This window comes from Semicossyphus pulcher, unplaced genomic scaffold (assembly GCF_022749685.1).
Source record: "Semicossyphus pulcher isolate SPU_LCO1_2020_fin unplaced genomic scaffold, fSemPul1.0.p SCAF_28, whole genome shotgun sequence".
Taxonomy (NCBI): domain Eukaryota; kingdom Metazoa; phylum Chordata; class Actinopteri; order Labriformes; family Labridae; genus Semicossyphus; species Semicossyphus pulcher.
Window position 1 is genome coordinate 4,335,626 of NW_027211702.1, and position 23,818 is coordinate 4,359,443.

General features: G+C 40.9%; 1 protein-coding gene across 1 annotated transcript; it reads right to left on the reverse strand.

Moving 5' to 3' along the window:
- Window positions 1–23: 23 nt before the first annotated feature.
- Window positions 24–23,802, reverse strand: c6.2 (complement component 6, duplicate 2). The gene is given in 20 exon segments (XM_069677216.1): window positions 24–1,068; window positions 1,340–1,584; window positions 1,863–1,950; window positions 4,132–4,326; window positions 4,760–4,892; window positions 6,206–6,317; window positions 6,643–6,811; window positions 8,408–8,633; window positions 8,729–8,895; window positions 8,988–9,110; window positions 9,211–9,454; window positions 9,631–9,825; window positions 10,209–10,347; window positions 11,997–12,138; window positions 12,377–12,521; window positions 13,981–14,140; window positions 19,850–19,988; window positions 21,607–21,761; window positions 23,083–23,255; window positions 23,450–23,802. Coding segments are annotated over 20 exon segments (3,264 nt in total). The 5' UTR covers window positions 23,582–23,802; the 3' UTR covers window positions 24–886.
- Between the last annotated feature and the right edge of the window lie 16 nt (window positions 23,803–23,818).

A 23,818-nucleotide genomic window follows, 5' to 3' on the forward strand; every position in this document is an offset into this window, starting at 1 on the left:
AGAATGCAACAAAAAAGAAGACATTACTTAAAAGCCTTTATTGTTGAGGCTTTATCTTGTTAAAGCAAAGGTTTCTGTCAGGGCTTTAAAACATGATGCTGTCTGTTCCATCCGACAGCCCTACGTAAAACTCTTTCTTTATTCATCAAAAGTCTAGCGAGCCTTTAAAACTACAGTCATTGTGCTTCTCTCCCGCAGTACCTACAAGATGAAACTCTGTGCCGTCATGATTTTTTAATTACCGTAAATGCGAGCACAAACTATTTAGCAGGTTTTGAAAGATACCTCAACTAATGTTGCATCGAGGCAAACTTTGGAACCTGGTTGTATATCATCAGTAAGATCTTAATGTTGTTTTTTGTTGATCTTCATTGTAATATTATAACAATGAAATATTCCAGGGGAAAAAAACTTAATAAAAGAAATACCAATGATAAAAATCCCTGAATTATACTGAAGTATGATGCATCAACCGTTGATGTCCTCAAGATGTTTCATACCAAATTTATTGAAAAACAAATGATGCAATTCATATTATCAAGTTGAATCTGTAACCCTTTTTTTCTCGCCATGGTCCCCTGCTGCCATCTAGTGCCTTTTTCAGAAAACAAATGGATCCAAAACTGTTTAAGGTCATTTAATGATGCACTTTATCCCCGGGTTCTGTGTACCTTTAGCCACGAGTGTTTGGACCTGTGTGCCAGTCTAGTTTTATAAATACAATGTGCTAGATGCTCTAATGTCTATAATGTTTCTAAATTAGTGTTTCTATAGTAGTAAAAGAAACTGTCAAGTTGTTTAGTAGTTGTGTTTTAATCTGTGTAGTTATGTTTTTTTCTGGAATAAATGAAGAGGTCGAGTTTAATAGCAAAGGGAAGCTTTGGGATCATCTGGACTCACATACGCCCTCATTAAGAATCTCAAACTGATAACTTGCACATTTGAGGGCGGCCATAGAACAGAGGTCCATGCTGCGCGTCCTCTGGCTCCGGGTCAGCTTCAAACAGAACATGTGCTCTTCAGCTCTGGGGCAGTCCCGAGCAGCTTTGCACTCACAGTTCTTGGATGCTGAGGAGAGAGGTGAGTTAATGTTAGATAAACATATTTAAATAAGTCTTATAAGTCTCTAATCCTTATTTATGTTCATCACAATGCCTAATGAAGTTTTAATACTTATATTTTAAACGCGATGCATGGCGGTGTTACGTTTTTTACAGTAAAATGTATCATAAACCAACAAAAGCAAAAGCGAGATTAAATAAAATTTAGATTCAACACTCTGCGGTAAATCATCACAGCCCTCTGGGTGTAAAAATGGTTTCATGTCAAATAAACTCACCAGAGCAGGTCTCCCATTCGTAACACGTGTCCAGATCGCAGGGCTCCTGAACAGAGCTCTTGGCGGACATTTTGGCTCTGAACTTGGCCCACTCCAGTTTGGCCTCGTCGACCACGTCACACGAGCCGTCACTGACGTAGAAGAGTGGATCCCCGTGGCAGCGACCAGCGTGGAAGGAGCAGAGCGACATTGACACCAAGACACCGATGTCTATGTTCAGGATGCAGAGATTCTCCGACTGTGAACTGCACACACACACACACACACACACACACACACACACACACACACAGGTCAGTCTGCTGCAGGTAAAAAAGAAGATAAAATAGAAAGATGTATTCAACCTGTATTTTACATATTAAATCCCCCACACATTCAAAAACATTTTCAGGCTGTTTTAAGAGAAAAAAGTTTGAACAATTTGATGTATTTTGAAATGTTTCACATAAATATTACTTTGAAATTACATAATACATTACATAATAATTAGTGATGAGTGATAAAATGTTTGATGAAGTCTTACAGGCAGCTCTCCCGTTCAATACAGACACACTGAGAGTTCTGACGTTTCTCTCCTGGACGACACTGTCCGTCAGGAACAAACGGTTGCTCTAATAAAAAAGGAAATTCACAGAAACAGGTGACATTTTGCTCTTTTCTTCCTACAGAATATTTTTTAATAGCAAACAATAACCCCATCTGTCTCTGTCTTATCCTCCGAGTGGGAGTGTGCTTTTCAAAAAGTGGTTCTATAAAGAACTCCTCTTCAACCAGCTGTACGATTAAAATGCTTCTTACACATTAAAGGCCCAGTATAACGACACTTGAAACGATTATGAACACAGTGCTACTTCAAAGGAAATGTAATTTATGGCTCATTTGATTTGTTCACTTAAAGTTGGATTTGCGTCTTGACAACAAGTAGTCTTGGGAGAGTTGTACAATCATATGATCGTATAGGTTGTCTGTAAACTAGCTTTTTACAACCTAAATATATACGTTTATAGTTAGACAATGACCTCCAGTGGCCACAGTTAATATAACGACAGGAATTGCAGAATTCAGGTGACGTTGTATTAATCAAATCAAAGCAAATCAAATTCATTTCTATAGCACCAAATCATAACCAAAGTTATCTCTTTACAAAAAAGAGCAGGTCTAGACTGTACTCTTTGTTATATTATTTAGAGACCCAACATGAATTACCATGAGTAGCACTTCCTTTTAACAGGCAGAAACCTCGAGCAGTACCAGGCTCATGTTGAACAGCCGTCTGCCTCGACTGAAAGGGCCAAAAAGTGAGATAGAATGAGATGCAATAGAGTCTATCAGGGTGGGGGTTGGGGGTGATGGATGGGTCCAACAAACACATGAGGATCACCTCGACAAAGAGCGTTTCAGTTTGAACCAAGGCAACAATGAATTCTTTTAAGTTTTATGTGTACTATCCCCCACGTATGTGAGTTATTAGTAGATGGTAGCTCAGTCTGTTGGGACTTAGCTTGAGAATCAGAGGGTTCCTGTAACGGACCAACTATCAAGTCGAGTGTCAAGGCACCGAATCCCCTGACTGCCCGAGACGCATGTCCATGTGCAGCCCCCTCACTCCTACATCTCTCCATTAGACTTGGACTTAGACTTAGACTTAGACTCAACTTTATTGATCCCTTTGGGATGACTCCCTCTGGGAAATTCAGTCTCCAGCAGCTTATACAGTACAATACAATAGGAAAGAATCAGCACACAGAGGGTAAAAAAAATAAAGATCAAAATATATATATCTATCGATATATATATATATATATATATATAAAAAAAGTACAAAATTAGATAACAAAATATATAAAATATACACTCTTAGAAAATGTACAAGTAAACAGTGGGTAATAGTTCAATTAAACTAAATTAGGTTATTGCACTGTGGTATTAGGTTATTGCACTGTGGTGAGAGATTATTGCACATTGACAGATTTTTATTGCACATATGACCCTTTGAGAAATAAATAATATTACTATTGAATAAAAGAAGTTAACTACTATTAACTTTGTGAGCTGAATTAGTGGCTACCGCTTGTGAGAGAGTCTGTCCCTGTTACCTCCTCCCCCTAAGTGAGGAGTTGTACAGCCTGATGGCATGAGGGACAAAGGAGTTCTTCAGTCGGTTAGTGCGGTTAATGCATGTCCATAGATTCCGGCTTGTGCATGTGTGTATTTTGTGTGTGTAACTCCCTTTACTAACAGAGTGAAAACATTTAATTCAAATAAAGTATGTTAAATTTAAAAATATATATATATATATATATATGTATATATATATATATATAACAAAAGCATCAAACCTATTTTAACCTAAACCCCCATTTTTTTGTAAACTTAAGTGACTGAACAATGAAACGGTGACAATGTTAACCAGTATAAATGCAGGTATAAGGACGTGACACCTGCAATCTGTAGCAGGCGCTAAAGGAAATGCTCCTCGAATAGAGGGTAGGAAAAATCAACCTATGTGGTCGAATGGGTTGGAGGTGTGTCACCCTGCCCTTCTCTGCCTGCTATTGGTTTGGTTGACTTCCTGGTTCAGGAGCCAATGGGCAGAGTCGGTAAGGACATCAGGAACCTGCCTGCACCTGAGTTAATTGGGCCTCAGCTTATTGAACTGTCTCTCCTCTCTTCCTCCAAGGCCTCATAAACAATAGTTTGTTCAGGTATTAAGGTCTGTTTGGACCAAACCACTACGATAATGTTTTTAATTTATTCCCAACTGTGGGACTGAAAGCGAGTAACTACTGTACCATCAGTGCAGCGTAGGTCAGCGGGTGGAGCAGGCTCCCAGGTCAGACTGCTGCTGCATTTGTAGAAGCCTGATGGCATCGGCAACAGGCCCGACTGCCTACAGTTCAAACCCACAGATTCCCCCACTCTGTACTGGTCTTTGTCGGGGAAAAGCGTCATGTCATCTGGGATTTCAGGAGGCAGGCACAGGCTCCCTGAAGGTACAGGAGGAGGGATTTAGTAGATATCAGATGCAGAAATATCCTTACAGGTACTTGTGTTTGTATAGAATAGTGACGTTACACACACTAAGAGTCAATCAATCAATCAAATTTTATTTGTATAGCGCCAAATCATAACCAGGGTTATCTCGAGACACTTTACAGAAAGAGCAGGTCTAGACCGACTCTTTGTTAAGTTATTTAAAGAGAGGCCCAACATGAATCCACCATGAGTAGCACTAAGCAATTCGGCACATTGGCAAGGAAAAACTTCCTTTTAACAGGCAGAAACCTCGAGCGGAACCAGACTCATGTTGAACAGCCATCTGCCTCGACTGGATGGGCCGAAAATGGGATAGAAGGAGATGCAGGATAGATAGGATGAGAATAGGATGAGTCCTCATATCACTGTTCAAAACAAACTTACTGATGCATCTTCCCGCTGGTTGGCTCCATGTCCCACCAGGAAGACAGTTGATGAACTGAAAACCCTCCAGGTTAAATCCAGTGAAACACTGGAACTCCTCATCCTCACCAAAGGCATAGTACTGCTTCGCTTTCTGACAGAGGAGGACGTTCATGAATACAAGTGAAATAAGAATATAGATATAAAACCCCAAGGCCTCGTTTTTATTAGAACCTTTTCCACCTTTTTGTCCACTGCTTCCACGACTAATAATTAATCTTAGTTCCTCACTTCATGCTTTTCTGTGAGATTGTTTGGTCTTCTTCTTGTCATTCTGTGACATACTGAGCAACAATTACTTAACATACTGATTATGGGGCGGCTGTGGCTCAGTGGTAGAGTCGGTTGTCTTTCAGTCGGAAGGTTGGTGGTTCGATAGCTCTCAGTCTACATGTCGGATGTCCTTTGGCAAGACACTGAACCCCAAGATGCCCCTGGTGGCATAGCCATAAGTGTGTGAATGTGACGACTGGTTAACAGTTGGGGCACTTCACGCGGCAGCCTCTGCTATCAATGTGTGAGTGGGTGAATGTGACATGTAGGGCAGTCAGTTTTTACCATTTCCTGCAGTATCATACTCCAGTTAGAGCACTAAGGTCGACCAACAAGTTGCTTTTAGAAGTCCTGAGATCTAGACTTAAAAAAGAGTTAGCGGTGGCTGCTGCTAAGCTATGGGACAGCCTATGAATTCATATCAGAACGGTTCAGTCGCTGGACATTTTCAGGTTGCTGCTTGAAAATGTCGATGGCATTCAATTCAGTTTAAGCTCGACTCTTCCTATTTTTTCCTATACTGTCCAGCAATTCTTTATTATTATTTTGTTTGTGGTTTTAGCTCAGCTCTTATTTGTTTTATTCCTATATTTCATTACATTTTGTATTTGTGTATTATAGTGTATGTGGGTGCTCTTTAATTGTATTTCGATTTCACTGCCTGCCTTGGTTGAACAGCACATTGGTCAGTGTGAGTTGTTTCCAAATGTGCTTTATAAATAAATTTGACTTGACTTGACAATTGCTAATGGCAATCTTAAAATCCTTGTTATATATATTTTAATTACTAGAGCTTTTATTGCATAATTTAAAGCAAATTGATCTACAATTTGTAATGATGATACAAGTGATTAATTGATTCCAATTAAACTCCTAAAATCATTTTTAAACGGTGGCACACTCTCAATTCCATATAGAAATACCTCCTATTTTTTCAGCTGTTCATATGTGCGTTTATTGTTTTTGGCCATCATGGGCTTCCATACAAGAGAGAGGCCAGCAATCAGAAGTGAGTTTTCCTCAGTATTTTGGTTTGCTAACACTTTTATAAGTAATGAACTACAGTTCCCGTGCTTCGCTGTTGTACTGTACATTTTGATGTAACTATTGACGGGCTGAAGGGTTAGTCCGTACCCTGAGGAAGCTGTTTTCAGGCCTCTGTGGCCGCAGACAGCCCTGCACACCAGGAGGCAGCGTGTCCATCCAGCCTTCTGTGAAGTCGTCATCGTTATCGCAGGTCTCCTGTCTGGAAAAGGAAACATCAACCAGAACATTTAGTAAATCCAAAGTTACAGACACGTGTATGAAGACAAAACACAACACAAACTCAAAGATATTTTATCTGTAGGAGCAGCACTGCATGAGTGGCTGCACATACCAATGCAAAGTAAAAGTGAATTTGTAATTCTTTTAACATTTTGGTGAGAAAAAAAGGATGTTTAATTTGATAACGAGGCAGTATGAAGTTAAAGTGTTTACTTCCATGGGATGCATAACACTAGACTGTAAAATGTCCCAAATTTGGACTTTTCATGACTGTATGTGATGGTTTAAGCAAACAGTTTTCCTACTTCTCAAAGATGGAGATGTGACAGGCCTCCTCCTGCTTGTTGGGACCTTTGCAGGGTTGCCCTCCTCTGAGGGGGGCAGGGTTATCACACCGCCTGGTTCGACGCCTCTTCATCGTACCTCCACAGTTACTCCATGCCCCCCAGCAGCTCCAGTAACCATCCACTCCCTCTGTGGAAATGATTCATCAAAACACATTACAAGTGTGAATAGAGCCAAACCTTGTAAATATGAGAATATATTCTAAAATGATATCTTAGGTAGCAGCAGCCTCTAACGGCTACACGCTACAGACACAATATGTTGGACTGAACCAAAATCATAGCGATACATTTAAGTGTTGTTGAGTTATTGGAGCTTAAAGCTACAGTAACATTATTTCTTAAGAATTTGGTTAAAATAACACATTTTGATCATTGCATTACCCTAACAATATTAAATTGAAATGATGTTGATTTCTAATCTGTGACTGTGAGCGCCCACCCCTCGCTTTTAGTTTGTTAAAAAATGTGTTTGATCTGAATCAAACAACCAATCAGGGTTAGCTTTCAACGTAAGTGGCCAATCACAGCGACTCTGTGCAAACTAGGATCATCCAGCTCATTTTTTCCGATACCTCCCTTGCCAACAACGACATATACTTCTAAATAAGCAAAACCAAGGAAGAGCTTGGAGGAGAAATAATCTACAAAGAGAGAGAACAGAGAGATCAGACGAGTGGGAGTATAACTTCCTCTGCGAATTCGCGTCACGTTGTGTAGCGAAAGCCAATCAACATCGAGATTCTCTTTCGCCGTTGGGAACCATGGACATAATCCAGGGGGGGCCAACCCTGCTCCTGGAGGGCTACCTTCCTGCATGCTTTAGGTTTCTCTGCACTCTAACACACCTGATTTGAATGATCTGCTCGTTATCAACCAACGGAAGTGTCTCAGGGGATTGGTTACGAGCGAAGTGTTCGAATCAGGTGTGTTAGAGTGCCCACCCCTGACATAATCCCCGCTTCCTCTCCTCAATTCCAGAAGCGAAAGGCAAATATTCGCCTGTTATTTAAATGAGAATTTTGATCCAGCAGTCAAACTTGCGCAAGTAACGCGAGGCGAATATCTGCTTCGCATTCGGTGTGAGCGCACAGTAAGATGCTGAAGAGCGAAGCCGTGCAGAGGTTGCCCTGCTCCTTCTGGACAGGCAACGGTAGCTCTTAAGGTAGCAGCTAACGGTAGCACTAAGCTCCAACAAGGTAAAAAGGTGGTCCACACCAAGAATCATAACTATAATGACAACTTTAGTAGTATTTGAACATTTTGTTAGCATAAAGTGAACTTTTTGAAATAAATCTCTCCCCTCTCTCTCTTTGCCTCGGTGCTGCAGAGAGACGCACCGCACAACGGCTGCGCGGGACATTCCAGTTGCAAAATGCGCGTTCATGTTTGGTGTAGCGGAGTGATACAGAGAGGAGGGATGTCTTTTACATTGGAATGCCACTTTAAAACTAAAGAAACGCTCAATAAAATCAGAGGATTCATCCTCTATTAAGAACGAAAGTGATGAGTGAAGCTCTAGAGAAAATCTAAATGATTCACACTGTGAAGATATATCTTGCAAATTACACAAAAAAAGGAAAAATAAACTGACAAACAGATTGTATTGAAAACCAACATTGCCTATGCATGCATTAAAGGGTGCAATATACGCTACAGAGATCCTTGATAAAAAGTCTTCTCATGTCTTAACATAAACAATCTATTATATGTTCTGCAGCTGTACCTGCGGTGAAGTCAGGAGCTCTTCTCTCACAGTTTGTGCCGAATGTGCCGGTTTGGCAAACACACTTGCACTCTGTGCCAGAGAGAACTGGCCTGGCGTTGTTCGGACAGGGAGCACACTTGCAGGTATCAAACTCCTCCAGGTACTGCAACAGAGCCTTCCTCAGGTGTCTTCTCTTTGTTCTGGCACACGGGATCCTACGAACCAGATCTATGATTGGAAGCAGCTGAACAAACACGTGAACACATCAGCTTCTTGTAGACTTATAGCTATAGTTATTTTCCGCAGAGTTACGGACATTTCAGTGAGATTTTATTAAACCTTGTAGTCGACCACCGCCGGGTTTTCAAGCACAGATTTGGCCCAGTTTTTGTATGATGTTTTGTCTGGAGCAGGGCCCTGTCCCTCCCAGGCCAGAGCTGCTGCCTCTCTGGTTCGACCTCCTTTTACCATGGAGAAGGACTTCTCTGCTGACTGGACGTATGAGCCTGGGACAAAGACATGTTTAAGGAATGTATGAAGGAAATAAAATGAAGGAAATAACATGGTAAAAATGCATTCAATGTTGAAAAGAAGAAACCTTCATATTTCTGCGTCATCCTGTTGTCGGAGCATCGGGATACACTGCTGTGTTCACTGTAGACGATGACGGTCCAGGTGAGCTCTCGTTTCAGGCAGCCTGTGACGTGCTCTTCTGTTTGACCTGTTACAGTGGAAGAGAGCAGCACAGGTGATGCAGAAACAGGAACTGACAACAAACATTATAGCACAGAATTTTTGACTCCCTGGGTGTGCTGTCGCACCTGAACTCTTGAGCTCCTCTCTGCTGTACTGGTACAAGAGGTCATAGAGTCCTCCCAGTACTCCTGAGCTGTAGTAATGTGTCCCAAAGCGCTGGAAGATCTCCCTGTAGAGGGCGTAGTTGTACTCGAGAGGAAGAGCGTGGAGGAACTGGAGGAAAGGCTGCGACAAGACAAGGTCCTCTGGGTCCTTCACCTTGAATGTGGACACGGGCAGGACCTGGTGCACCCTGAAAAAGTTGGAGTCCTAGAGAAGGAAGGATGAGAAATGACTCACAATAACAAGGAAAGATTAAGAAAATACGCATTACTAATCCAGGACTTTTTATAGATTGATGTGGGGACTACGTTTCAGACCTGGAGTCTGGGCCTCATGTCTTTATGTTAAGGTTATGTGTGGGAGCTGTTGTTTGAGTCCCTCACCTTTGTCTTTGATGCTTCAAAAGCATCCGTCTTAGAGCTGGCAGATGAACTGGATGACCCCCTGAAGAAAAAGATGGGGAAGAAAAATAATCCGTCACCTCGTTGGCTGCTTTCAGACGAAGAAGACGTCTTCAGATTGATGGGCTCGGTGATCAGCGGCTGGGGCTCGGTGCTGAAGTCCTCCACCACTGCAGCCTTTACAACAACCGATTTTGTTAATCAAAGTCGATAACAAGCAGTATGACAGTCAGCTTGATAAGGCTGCCCTTGCTCTGCAACCAGCATGGTGGGATTTGAAACTCTTGCTTTACTTGTTTGCGTTGCCTTTAGGAGCCAAGCTAGCATTTGTTTAACTTTCCTAAAACTATTGATACAGCACAGACAATATATATGTCTTTTTCCCACAAAGACGACATCCTCATTTTAAATTCTGCCTTCAAAGCTCTAATGAATTGGTTGCTTCTCCATCCTGTTTTGAATCAGTGAACAAATCGTCTGTGTTGGTGGTTATTCAGAGGTCTGGAACAAGGCTAGCTTTACTGATTAGTACAATTTAACACCATAAACAATAATAATACCTTAATGTTCAAGGTCTCAAAGTTGTGAGGGACTCGGTGGTAGAGCAGCGTGCTCTGAGGCCTCCTGATGATGCAAGCTCCTCCCATAAACATGTTGTCCAGGACCGCTCCCCTCCGCTCCTCTGCCAGAGCGTCAAACCTTCAAACACAAATCAGTCAAAGGTAAATCTCATTGCTGTTTCTTATACAATGAAACAGAAAGCCCAAAAATACATGGCAGACCGATATTATCGGCCAATATCACAACAAATATGCAGAGCATATTGGGCAAATATATGACTGTTTGGCCGCATTGAATATCTACTTTAGAAATGTTTGATTAATGCCAAAAGAGGAAAGAGAGAACTTCACGGTCAGATACTTTTACAATTACACCAGCAAACAGTCCGGGGAGAGGCAGACAGCGTGCTGGAGAAAGTGCAGGACTGTGAGAGAAACAGACTGTATCTGGGTAAGATGCCACCACAACTCTTTGGCTGCAGTGGATAGCGCAGTAGCCTCACAGCCTCCAGTTCAGACAGAAGTGGGCCTTTCTGTGTGGAGTTTCATGTTCTCCCCCGTGCATGAGTTCTCTCTGGGTACTCCGGCTTCCTCCCACAGTCCAAAGACATGCTCGTTAGGTTCACTGGTGACTCTAAAATTGCCCGTAAGTGTGAATGTGAGTGTGAAAGGTTGTCTGTCTCTATGAGTCAGCCCTGTGATTGACTGGCGATCAGTCCAGGGTGTACCCCCACCTCTCCTCCAATGACAGATGGAGTAAGCTCCAGCCGCCCGCGACCCTGAACAGGATAAGCAGGATAGATAATGAATGGATGGATGCCTGTAGAAAAGGCATTATGAAAAAGTGGTTATGTCAAGGACCCCCGGCATTAGCAGATTCAATGTGATGCATGAAATCTTTGTAATGAAAAAATGATTGTTCACTTTGTGACTCAAGAGTGACATATTTGATAAATGTTGGAAACGATTAATTGAATTTATTATAGAACAGATTTCAGGTAAAGAGATTTATTTTTTTAATTGTAACTCCCCTGTTTCTCTGCTTTTTACGGATCTCCAAGAGGAACGACTTCTTCATTGATAAAAAAAAAACTCAATGGTCTCCACCTCCCAGTCGTCTACGTTGCAGTCCAGCTCGTCAGTGTCCACTCCTCCTCTGAGCTTGAGGCGGAGGTTCTTTTGTTCCTGGTAGAGCTGCTGCACCGCCTCCCTGAATTCACGGCAGCCTTCCATCATGGACCTGCGCTGCTGCACTCATGTGATGCTGTTTTGTTCTGAACTGAGCTGGGTTGAGTTAAGCTTTAGACTCTCACTGGTTGTTGAGCTGAAGCTGAAAATGGTCTTTAAATTTAAAATTAAATTATAAATAAAATGTACTATGATCTTCAACTTAAATATAAAGAAAATTAAAAATATATATATTTGTTTCTTGTGTTTTAAATTAGGATGATCTTAAATAGTTTAAATTCAGTTGTGTTTATTTTTTGCTTACTTTTGAATAATATGCAATAACTTATTTACGTCATATTCTCACCGCATCTAATTTACTTTATATCTTTATGTTCATAATTCATGTAGTTTTGTTGCAGCAGTGGTTCAACAACACTTCCAGATAAATATTAAAGTCAGTGCACTTGTGCGAGACATAAAATCATGTTGTTGTATTTTTAAGAGGACAAACAGCAACTGGAAGGTAAGAATGTGATTTATGAAGCAGGGAGATTGTGGGCCAGTTAACAATGAAACTAAAGTAGTAAACTCAGCAGTGACCTTTTGACCTCAGCTTACCCATTCCCCACCAGGTCGGCCCCCGGGGCCACTCTCTTCTCCGCTGGACACACGATTTTGAAGTCAGCACAATCTCTCTCATCGGAGTTATCTCCACAGTCGTTCTGTTTGTTGCATGTCAGGGTTGAGTTGATGCAGCGACCTGCAGCAGAAAGGAGGTTTCAGGGATAATATAAAGTTTGAATGTGTCTTTTTTTGTGCATGTTTTGTTACAGAGAGTCAGAGGTTAAAGAAATGGGCCGGGGATTTGATTTGATTCCCTCAAACATCAGGAAGAAATATGATTAGTAGACAATTTAAATAAAAAACTACACCAGATTTAGAGGATGTTACATATAATTATTTCTACAACACACAAGTTATGTTAAAACTCTGCTTACCATTTTCACACCTGAAGTCGTCTCTGCAGTTGATGGGGGCTAACTTGCACTCTGTGGAGGGGAAACAGGGCCTCTCCTCTGTCAGCTCCGCACTGCAATCTGATCCACCAAACTGGGACGGCCTCTGGACGAACCGTGTCCGAAACTGTGGGCAACAACACATGAGAATGACTTGTTTTTACTATCAATCTCCATGAAAGTAAAGATACTTATCTAAAAATGACACTGTTTCAATGTCTTTATTGAAATGAAATTACAAGCTCTTAAAAGAATTAAAGGTCTAAAGTGATTTGAATTAAGACATAGCTACGAGAGCAGTGTGATTAGTGTGTCTTGCCTGTTTCTTGGCACAGGGTGAGCAGTCGGACCAAGGCCCGAAGTCTGTCAGCAGGCAGTTGATTGGACACGCCTGCTCATTACATGCTCTGCTGTCGTGTCTCTCACACAGCTGATTGCAGCTGCTCTTCCAGAAATACTCATCGTACTGCATTTTCCTGTCAAAGACATAATCACAATCACTTCTGTACAGAGATGCTGTTTGTATCACCTGAGGTTGATATTTGTGTTTCACTATCAATATATTGTTTCACTTTCGATATATTGTTTCACTATCAATATATTGTTTCACTATTAATATATCGTTTCACTATCAATATATCGTTTCACTATCAATATATTGTTTCACTATCGACACATGGTTTCACTATCACTTTGGCTCACAACAGTTTTAATAAAGACTGTTGTAAACACAAAGTTAAATTTCTTGCCTATTCTGTTCTCAAAGGGCTGTGGAGACTCACCTGTGCTGTGTCTGTGCTGTGTCTGTGTCTCACCTGTGTCTGTGCTGTGTATGTGTCTCACCTGTGTCTTACCTGTGTCTGTGTCTCACCTGTGTCTGTGCTATGTATGTGTCTCACCTATGTGTCTCTTACCTGTGTCTTACCTGTGTCTGTGCTGTATCTCACCTGTGTCTGTGCTGTGTCTGTGCTGTATCTTACCTGTGTCTCACCTGTATCTGTGCTGTATCTCACCTGTGTCTCACCTGTATCTGTGCTGTATCTCACCTGTGTCTCACCTGTATCTGTGCTGTATCTCACCTGTGTCTTACCTGTGTCTGTGCTGTATCTCACCTGTGTCTGTGCTGTGTCTGTGCTGTATCTCACCTGTGTCTGTGCTGTGTCTGTGCTGTGTCTGTGCTGTATCTCAGCTGTGCCTGTGCTGTGTCTGTGCTGTATGTCACCTGTGTCTGTGCTGTGTCTCACCTGTGTCTGTGCTGTATCTTACCTTTCTCTGTGCTGTATGTCACCTGTGTCTGTGCCGTGTCTCACCTGTGTCTGTGCTGTATCTTACCTTTCTCTGTGCTGTATGTCACCTGTGTCTGTGCTGTTTCTCACCTGTTTCTGTGCTGTATCTCACCTTTGTCTGTGTTGTGTCTCACCTTTGTCTGTGCTGTATCTCACCTGTGTCTGTGTCTGTGCTGTTTCTCACCTGTGTCTGTGCTGTATCTCACCTGTGTCTGTGTCTGTGCTGTTTCTCACCTGTTTCTGTGCTGTATCTCACCTTTGTCTGTGTTGTGTCTCACCTTTGTCTGTGCTGTATCTCACCTGTTTCTGTGTCTGTGCTGTTTCTCACCTGTGTCTGTGCTGTATCCCGTAGTTGCAGGTCCTGGAGCAGGCGGACCAGGATCCCCAGGGGTACCGGTCACAGAAGCAGGCCAGGCCAGCCGATATCCAGCTGAGGAGCTGCAGCAGCAGAACCAACCTGCTGGACGGAGCCATCAGGGAATCAAACTGGTTTCACCTCCTCTGAAAATACACTGATGAAAAGGTGAGCGCGTTACAAAGGTTCATTTATTTCATTTTCAATTTCCGTTTTATTTACTAAGTTTATTGTACACAAATAATGAATTGTCCTTTTAATAAACACAATAAAATATCACAATTACAAAACAGATAGAGGAAAACAACACTGATTCCCAACTGAACATCCCCACCATCATTATCTACTAAAAATAAATAAATGACCTGATTCTCATCTGAGGAACATCTTACGAAACCTTTCTCAGCATGTGAACCAGATGATTGGACTGTGAGGACATCAATTAAATTAAATCCTAAACTCAGATCTACTATTTTCTCCACGGAGTAGCACAGCATGCTGGAGCACCTCACAGCAGTGCAGCCTCCAGTATGTGCTACTTTACTAATTAAACTGATAAATTGAACTCTTTTAATACAAATAATATGCAATACAACATGCAATAACTATGAATGTAGATGATGCACATAACAAGCCTTTTTTGCAAGGATATAATGAGCAGTAATAATGCATGAATAAAACTATACAAAGCAACAAAGGGTAATGGTATAGTTATTGTTGTTGGGGGTTTTTTTAAAGTTGAGTCAAAATGATCAAAAAACAAATCCAAACTCACCACAAATCCTGACGTCCTCCTCAGCGGGTATCTGTTCCTGTGACTGACTGTTTATCAGGGCCGTTAAGAGCCTCCTTGCTGACTCGTCTCTGCGCTGCAGGCAGAGCTCAATCTGACATGAGGTTTGTGGTTTGTATGCGAGTTACCAGCCTCAGTATAAAACCTCCTCCTTAAATCCAGCTGGTTGTTGACTTTTATTGCGAAATCTCAACCTCTCAAAATAAAAACTTTAATAATAATCTGAAAACGGCAGCACATAATGTTCTTACATAACACCGTCGTCCCTCATCGTTACGGGAAATAAGGAGCTGTGGAGTTTCCCGGCTGCAGAGACATAAACCAGATGTTCTGTGTTAGAGAGCTGACAGCTAGAGATAAGGAGGGGGAGAAAGTTTACTTTTCGTTTCTTCACTTTCTAAAAGTTTTCCAAGATTTTGCACAATCGGGAAGTTAAACAAAAAACAAAATCAGTCCATGCTGTAAAATGCACATAAGTAAATTCAGACCCATTTATAAAACTGGGGCCAATGTGTGTTCAGTCCCTAATGACCCTGCACAATACCCAGTGTTTGCAAGATGTTACAGTACATGGTCTTCTAGTGTAAGCATAAGTTAGAGACAATAAAAAAATGAAATCTTATTTTGTATAAAATTTTATTCACATTATAAAATGTCCTAAGCTGTACAAAGCTTTGGCTGTGGAGTCTCTACATTGCAGGACACACTAACTACACATGGCTCGCTCTGAGTCGTATACATGCCAAAACAGAGAATTTAGCAGTTTAGACGTCACCACTTTTCATCACATTAAAGAAAAAAACCTTCACAAACACAGATTTACACATTACATTGCACTTACATTCAATGGGAAAATGGCTCTAGTAGAACGCTTCACATGAAGAAGATTTATGTTTTTTATTATTTTGGTGTGTGTGTGTTTTTTTCACCTCTTCTGTCTCTGTGTGTGGAACATCTGCAAAGTTCAGATTTAAAACTGAAGCTGAAAGTTACAAATATTATTGTCAGGGAAGACTGCAAATAAATGACATGCAACTGAGGCCCTGCTAGTTCCCCCAACGGCTGCATTGGAACATCATATAATAGTTATGTTATGAGGAAAAGTGATATTATGATGAATAACTAAAAGAAAAGTATTTCAAAAACAATGTATCATTTTATTATACATCTATCTCATCATAATTTGCTTTATTCTCAAAATGTTTTGATGTTTTCAAGTAATTATAATGTTCAATCATGTTCAAAATCTTATTTTTTCCCCCCTTTCCGGTGACTTCAATAAACAGCAGTGGAGCTAAATTGAACCCTGTGATTAGCGTGGAGCTAGAGGAAAGGTCAGGAGGTCATTGGAGGATAAATCTGATGTTTTCTCAATTTTTATAATTTGGGGTCTAAATGGCTAATAGGTACAAAATGCTCCAGCAGATTGTATTTACCTTGTCTTGAAACAATATGGAATTGTTCACTATAGGAGTAACAGGCTTTTTATTAAACCAGAAGCAACGCCACCAAACTCTATTGACAAAAACAGTAATTTAACTTTGCAGAACACAAAAGCTGCTTATATATCTGCTGCGTTAGTCATTTGTTTTGAATAAATAACATTCGGAGTCAGTCAGTCGCAAAATCAAGCTTTTACTGGACACTGATCTGGAGCATGTGCGCTGAAAGATTTGGTTGCAGCCATCACTGTCCATTTCGTGAATGCTGACTGATGCTTACTAAAATTAGCTTAGCAAAATTCTTTTTTCAAATTAAACAGGTTTATCTTCTGGGGAGGTGGCTTGTGATAGATCTTAATATTCTATATTCTAATATAAATGTATGGCTGTTGGGGATGTTTATGTCAGTACAATTATTAGGATTTACCCTCTGGGGAGCGTTAATAACACCATATATACAACATATACCCAAAAGTTTTCAAGGTTCCCTGCAATGGAATGAAGTGTTGGTCAATAAGCACATTTTAACCTTCAGTAGGTTCAAGAGAAAAGTTGAGGAAAACGTGAATTCTCTCTCAGGATTGAATTCAATAGTAATCTAGTGTTATTGAAATATTTCAGTCTAAACAAAAGTATTGGACACACAATACCCAAAATGATTATGATTCATTGCTGCAATCTGAGCGAGAAAGCAGAGAGCAGAAAGGTGGACAATCTGCTGAAGACGTCTAAAAAGGCAAAGTTTAGGCAAAGCTTTGTTACAGCTTTGACTCATCTGGCATAGAAGTTATTTTTACACACGCACTGTTGGATTAATTCAAAATCCTGTATTTGTGTAGGAAATTAGATGTCATATTTTAGTGTAATTAGTGTATTAAGTGTATGCATCAATGACTGTATATAAAGATGGACGACACGTCTTCATCTGCTCTCAAAATTGAGAGCAAAATCCCCCCGTGACGGGCGCTGCCGTCTTGCGCTGGTGACGTCATTTGGAGCCAGTTGTGCAGTAGAGATCAGCTGGTGGAGCCGCGGTCGCCACTTCCGATAACCAAAACACACACGCTGGATAACCCACGGCAAGGATCTCGCACGTCGGCGTGATTAACAGCAGAACAGCTTCTTGTGTCGGTCTGAAGCAGATATTCACGCTTATGGAAAGTTCAATGACTGTAGTGTTAGTGTTAGTTACGTCTCCTCGTGCCGTTCCTCCTCTACTCTGCTACTTGGGAACAGATCGGCTGCAGGAGCCGGATTTGTCAACAGAGCTGTCAATCATGAGGTCACACCCCCTTTTTATAGCATCAAATAACTAATTAAAAGTAAAGTTGTCAGAAAAATGAACACTTGGACATAAATCAGCATGATAAGAACTAACTATAATGACAGAAACCATGTCAGAGAAAAATGTATGTGACGTGTATTTTGATTTTATAGTTTGACTCATGTCCCATCTGTTAAAATGGAGGAGGCGGGCTTTATGACCTCTACTGCAGCCAGTCAGGAGGGGGCGGTAGAGAGGGTTTGGCTTCACTATTAGGTAGCTGTCATGTCGTCCATCTTTTTATACAGTCTATGGTATCAAAACATTTTGATGAATTGCTCTGCCTACGAGGTCTCACAACTAACAGGTAAGTAGAGACACCTGGTAGGAGCCTTGACTGAATGATGTCTAGATGAAATACATCAGGAGGCCGTTTAGTCTTAAACATCTCAGACTGTGAAACATTCAAACATGGAGGAGTGACACAAGCACAGTGGGACAGCTTAAACTAAAAATGCCAGTGCATAGCCTGAATATGTACATTTATATACTTTGTTATTATATAAAATATCTTCAAACAGAAAGAAAATGACTGAATATAAGGATGAGAAGATGCCTAGAATCAGGTTACACAGAGTACAAGATTACAATTTCCGATATAATGGAAAAAATACAGCAACTAAATAAAGAATATAATTAAATAAGATTAATGGATCTCTTTTTTTTATTTGCATCACAAAATATAACTAAATTATTGTCCTTGTCTACGTGTGTGGACTGGAGTGTGTTGACCTTCAGACTCAGCCAGACACCATGCAGCAGAGTCCAGGGAAGCGTCTCTTCCTCTGGCGGATCAGCGGGTGTGGAGTCAGATTCAACAAGCTGCTGTCATCTGGAACAAACAAACACTTTTCAAACAAGCTTAATAATTTCATCCCAAAGTCAAAGTCAAAACGTGCTTATTTGATTTTTTGCAGAGAGAGTTGCTAGCAGTGTTTTGGCTAAGGTTAGCATTAAGACTGGAAACAGAGTAGAAGAATCCGTCTAACAGCCTTTTTAAGCTAATTAGCAGACCATAACTTTTTTATTCTGTATAAAAGCTTAAATGTCAGAAGCTCAAGTTATAGTGTTACTACATATAGTTTCAGTGTGTCGGTTACTGTTAAACCACAACTTGTTCTTACATTTTATGTGCAGATTTAACAAATAAGATATAATTGTTATTCAGCTTTAGAGGTAGATTTCATTACCATTGGATGGAATCAGGCTCGCTGTTTCCCCTTGTTTCCAATCTTTATGCTAAGCTAAGCTAACCAGCTGCTTGCAGTGTTTTAATGATAAGTGTACAGGCATGAGAGCAGTATCAATCGTCTCATCTCTCCTCAAGAAAGCAAATTATTTGCAATGGGGCTGGAGCCGATCCAGAGGCAGGGTACACCCTGGACTGATCACCAGTCAATCACAGGGCTGACACATAGAGACAGACAACCTTCCATGCTCACATTCGCACCTATATTCACACTTATCTGCAATTCAGAATACGTGCAGCCAGAACTCACTTCAGCCTGGGATTCAGACTTGGAACCTTCTAGTTGTGAAGCACCAGCCCTAACCACTGCACCACCATGCAGCCCCAAGTACAACAGTTACAAAATAATTCTAACTTTGTGCAGAAAAATTGTGTCTCCTAACCTTCTACTCAACTGACAGCACTTTAGATTCATCACATGACTCAGCTTACAGTTCTGCTTATTTCTGAAACAGTTTCTTTCATTAGTCTTTGTCCGACACATAACAACTAAAAAAAAGAAAAGGTGCTCATTTGTTTTGTTTCCTCATCACCTCTCTGTTTTTCTGCTCTTCTTATTTAGTCTCTGACAGTTGGTGCATATATTCTAGGACACCTTGGACCTTGGTAAGTCAACTACCCTGGAACTAGATTTAGACCCTGAGTTTCTGAAAAGGTTCCTAGTTCCTGGGGAAAGTTCCTGCTGTCAAAAAGCACCTTATGTATCCAGAATTGGAAAACTAAATTACTGCAAAAGACGCCCAAATTCTCTTTGAAGTTTTAAATTAATTATGTTATTAACATATTATATCACAATCACAGGGTACCTTGGTTTTTCAGTGGCAATGGCATCGTGTCCCTGAGTTTGCTGAGTAGGTTTCGCATCTCTCTCATGTCTCTGTGAAGACATAGAATCAGATTTTTTATAGGGTGGGTGAAATATTCTGAATTCAGAAGAAAAATTCAGTTGTACTGCATCAAAAAACCTCTCAGAATGTATCATAAAAAGCAGGTGTGGTCTTTGTACCTCTCTATATTTTCAATATCAGTTCCCACCAGCCACTGCTCCTGCAGAAAGTCAATGGGAGAGGAGGATCGTTCTTCCAGGATGGGGACGTCGGAGCTTTCATCCACCCTGAAATCCAACCGTGGCTCTGAGTCCGATCCTACAGGTCCGAACGAAGCAAGCAGCAAAGGAAACACATTTAAAACATATTTAAAGCTCATTTTATCATAAAAATTGAAAATCCAGCGCTCACCATGAAGTACTTCAAAACACCATCATGTATATTGTGAGTCAAGACTCAAACATTTTGTGACCCTGCAGTTGTTAATACATGTGACAGGCCTCTGCTTTCCATTTAAGTAAAATACAGTGTAATAAATCCAACTTGTCTGTACTTGTGGACCATATTATTAGCTCTCTACTGCCCTCTGCTGTCTCAGCAGTGTGTGACCTGAGGAAAGCATGCAGTGAAATAAGTCACAATACATATAGCCTACTCTAGAGAACCAATAATTGGATTTCATATAAATAAATAATATTGAAATACATTTTCTTTCTGATAGCCCAAATATGCTCAGTAATTATTTGTTAAGATGATGGACAGGTAAAATAGATCTCACCCTTCATAAGTCACGTGTCATTTGTGCCATTTTTAACTTATATCATTTTGAATAGATTATTGTTTAAAAAAACAAAAAGCATGTTGTTTATGATGGAGGAGAGCATCTGTGATGGCCGGGATAACAACCTGGAGCACACTGACATACAGCCCTGAATCCCTCATGTTGTCCCAGATTTCCATCCCGCCTGATTCCGGACGGGCCAATCACTAACGATGATCTAATGTTGGGTTTGTTAAAATACTGTTATGGCTTTAAGGTAAACAAACAATATGGCTTCTGCTGATGTGGAACTTTCTAAATTCACTATCACGTCAGTATCTAAAAATGAAGGTAAGTGTTAGGTACAGATCAGGTCATGACAAACATCACTTTAACACGTTGATCATGGAGCATAATTAATTGAACGTTGGAACTTGTTTGAACATCCATAATAATTTAAACCTGTGTCCATTGATGACGCTCCTTTGGAAAATAAAAAAACCTAACTGAGAGGTTTCAGACTAATTCTGAGGTGTGAATTGGTCTGACACAGAATACCGGTATCACAGTTTAAATACGAGCAGTTTCCTCTCGCTCGTCTGGCTTTGAAACAACCTTTACAAGAATTTTAGGTTGTAAAATATTTCTTTTGTTTAACATTTATTTTTACAATCAAGCTCTTCCATTATTTTATTTCATATCGATAATGTTGTTTTATACTTCAAAATCAACGTGTGATTTTTGTAACAACAACTTTGGCTTATCATTGTAGGAAGAGCACGGTTGTTACTAATAACATTAAATGTGGCTCTGTTCTATTTATTTGTCCCAGTTAGCCACAGTGATGCACGAAACAAGGACCCTGAAAAAGCTAAATGGAATTCAGCCAAAATTAAATGTGAAAATGCCCATTTTAAGGATCTTAACCATTAATTTCTTATTGACGAGCTGATTTGTTCAGAAACATTTAGTTATAAACCAAGTTAAACAGATGAAGCTGTTTAACCCACAGTCTTAATCATGTGATTCATATAGTCCGTCAGTTTAAGTGAATGAAAATGCCTATTTCCTTTGCTTTGCTAAACATTTACCGAAGGTGATCAAATATTTTTTAACAGTTGGATTTTAATGCGCCTTGTATTTTCTTGTGTTGAAATGGTGCGACATTATAACAACATTGTGATTGTTGCGTGACAGTACTTTTTCTGTGCAGCTGCAGCACCCCCAGCAGGCACATGGATTTGAGCATCTCTGTTACGAACATCTCCAGGCAGCACTGCAGCTGGATGAAGAGCCGGCAGATCTCAGGGTGGATCTCTCCATCCTCTGGACTGCAGCGCGAAAAAGGAAGAAGAGGAGGAGGAGGGGATTAGAGAGATGAAGAGGAGGAGAGAGGAAGGAAGGACATAATGATACAGACTCAGGTCAACAGAAAAGGGCAGTTTTCCAAACCTGCATCGGTTATTTTATTACATTACATTTAAAGGAATTCAACCTGCAGAAACAGAAAAGCTTCATTAAAAGTTATTTTACAGAAATAAGTTTTATTCAAAAAGAAACAGGAATAGCATGACATTCCCTTCAACAAATAACATCATGACTGTTTTTGTTTTTCTTCAGTGTTTTCCAAATAAAACAAAAGTGTCTTGTTCATTTTAAATAATACGTGCAAATGAAGGCAACATAGAAGGTTAGAAACAGCCCTGATCCTTTCCAGCTGTGCCATTTATTACAGTGTTGTACCTTATTTTGTTGTTTTTATTTCTATCAATTCAGCTCTTTACCTTCATACTCTTCCTTTCTTCTTATGTTTTTATTTTAAAATTAAGCATGACCAATATTAGCCAGCAAATATTATCAGCCAACAAAGGCCTATCAAACTTTAAGTTAGTATCCAGGAGCCGGTTTAGCTCAGAGGTTAAATCGGCGGCCCGTGTATAGAGGCCACAGTCCTCCATGTGGTGGCGTCAGGTTAAACTTCCACCCTCGGCTCTTTGCTGCGTGTCATCCCTCATTCTCTCTTCCCCGTTTCCAACTCTATCCACTGTCCTCTCACTTCCTAAAGGCATTAAAGGCCACATAAATAAATACATCTGTACCCGCATATATGTTTTACCGCTAGTTAAATATTTTCTTATATAAATAAAGTTACTTGTTTCAGCAGCGTGGCCTAAGGAGACTTTGTAAAGTCACAACAGTTCAAATATCTGTGCACTATTTTATTTCACCTCAAAAATTCACTATATCCTCCTCAATGTCTGTAATCAACTTGTACCCCATTCAAATTCTTATCTGTATATAGGCTTTTTAAAAAATCCCATATCGGTCGGGCTCTACTTTAGAATGAACACTTACTCCTTCTTTTGTATTCTGCTGTTTTAATGCAAATCACCTGGTAATTTATTTATGAAAAGTGCCATGTTGCACAAATAAAATGTCTTCAACTGTTTAAGCCACGATGTAGCGTCAATAACTGAAACATGAGATGTGTAATGTTTATGTATTAGGTGAATACATATTGAAGCTTTTCAGGAGTATATTCGGTTTCACGAGGTTAAAAGGTGCTCGGAAACAATGAGGGACAGCTGCTGTCTGATGCAGCCAGAATCTGTTCAGTTCTAAAGACACTATCAGTCCATGTTTCGTGCTCACCCTGAAACCGAAATGACGGCGAGGTCCTGGTGTGCAGCCCGGGCCATGGAGCATCCTTTGGTCCGTGTGTGGTGCATCTGAGCCCGCAGAGAGGGACAATCTGCGGAGATCTCGCCGACGGATATGACCTGCTCCCGGTACAGAGCTACCAGGTTGTTGAATTCCTGCACAGTCTGGAGGGAAAAACAACCAGCGACAGATTTAGCTTTAAAAGGATTCAAAGCTCCTTTGTCTTGTGTCTCTTTTGCGTCCTTCATGCACCTGCATCGTGTATGAGAACCTGTTCTTTGGTGCAGAGATACAAACACAGAGTCGGACCTCCTGTCAATGATGAACAGAGATTATCTTCGGCTCCCTCAGTACTCACCATCCTGCTGCCGTCCACGGCCCCCTCCGTGCTCTCCCTGCGCTCCGGCTCCGTCTGCGCCACTTTACTGACGGGGAAAATGATCCCTGCAGATCTGGGGCGCTTTTTCCGCCCGTACGGTGCAGAACACATGCATGCAAACCCAGCACCGGAGCCGCAGAGAGGGAGCGAGAGAGAAAGATGCTGTGTCCTTTATTAAAAACACTAAATAATCCGCTCGGATGCAGCAAGGTCGCACCGGTTCGGTCGCTGCTCACAGCTCCTGCAGGAGTGTGTCGTTATTGTCGGATCAGGACCGTGAAGCGGGCCGGACGGACCCACAGGAGCTCCCTCTGCATCCCAGCTGAGAGGAGAGTCACCTTCAGCACC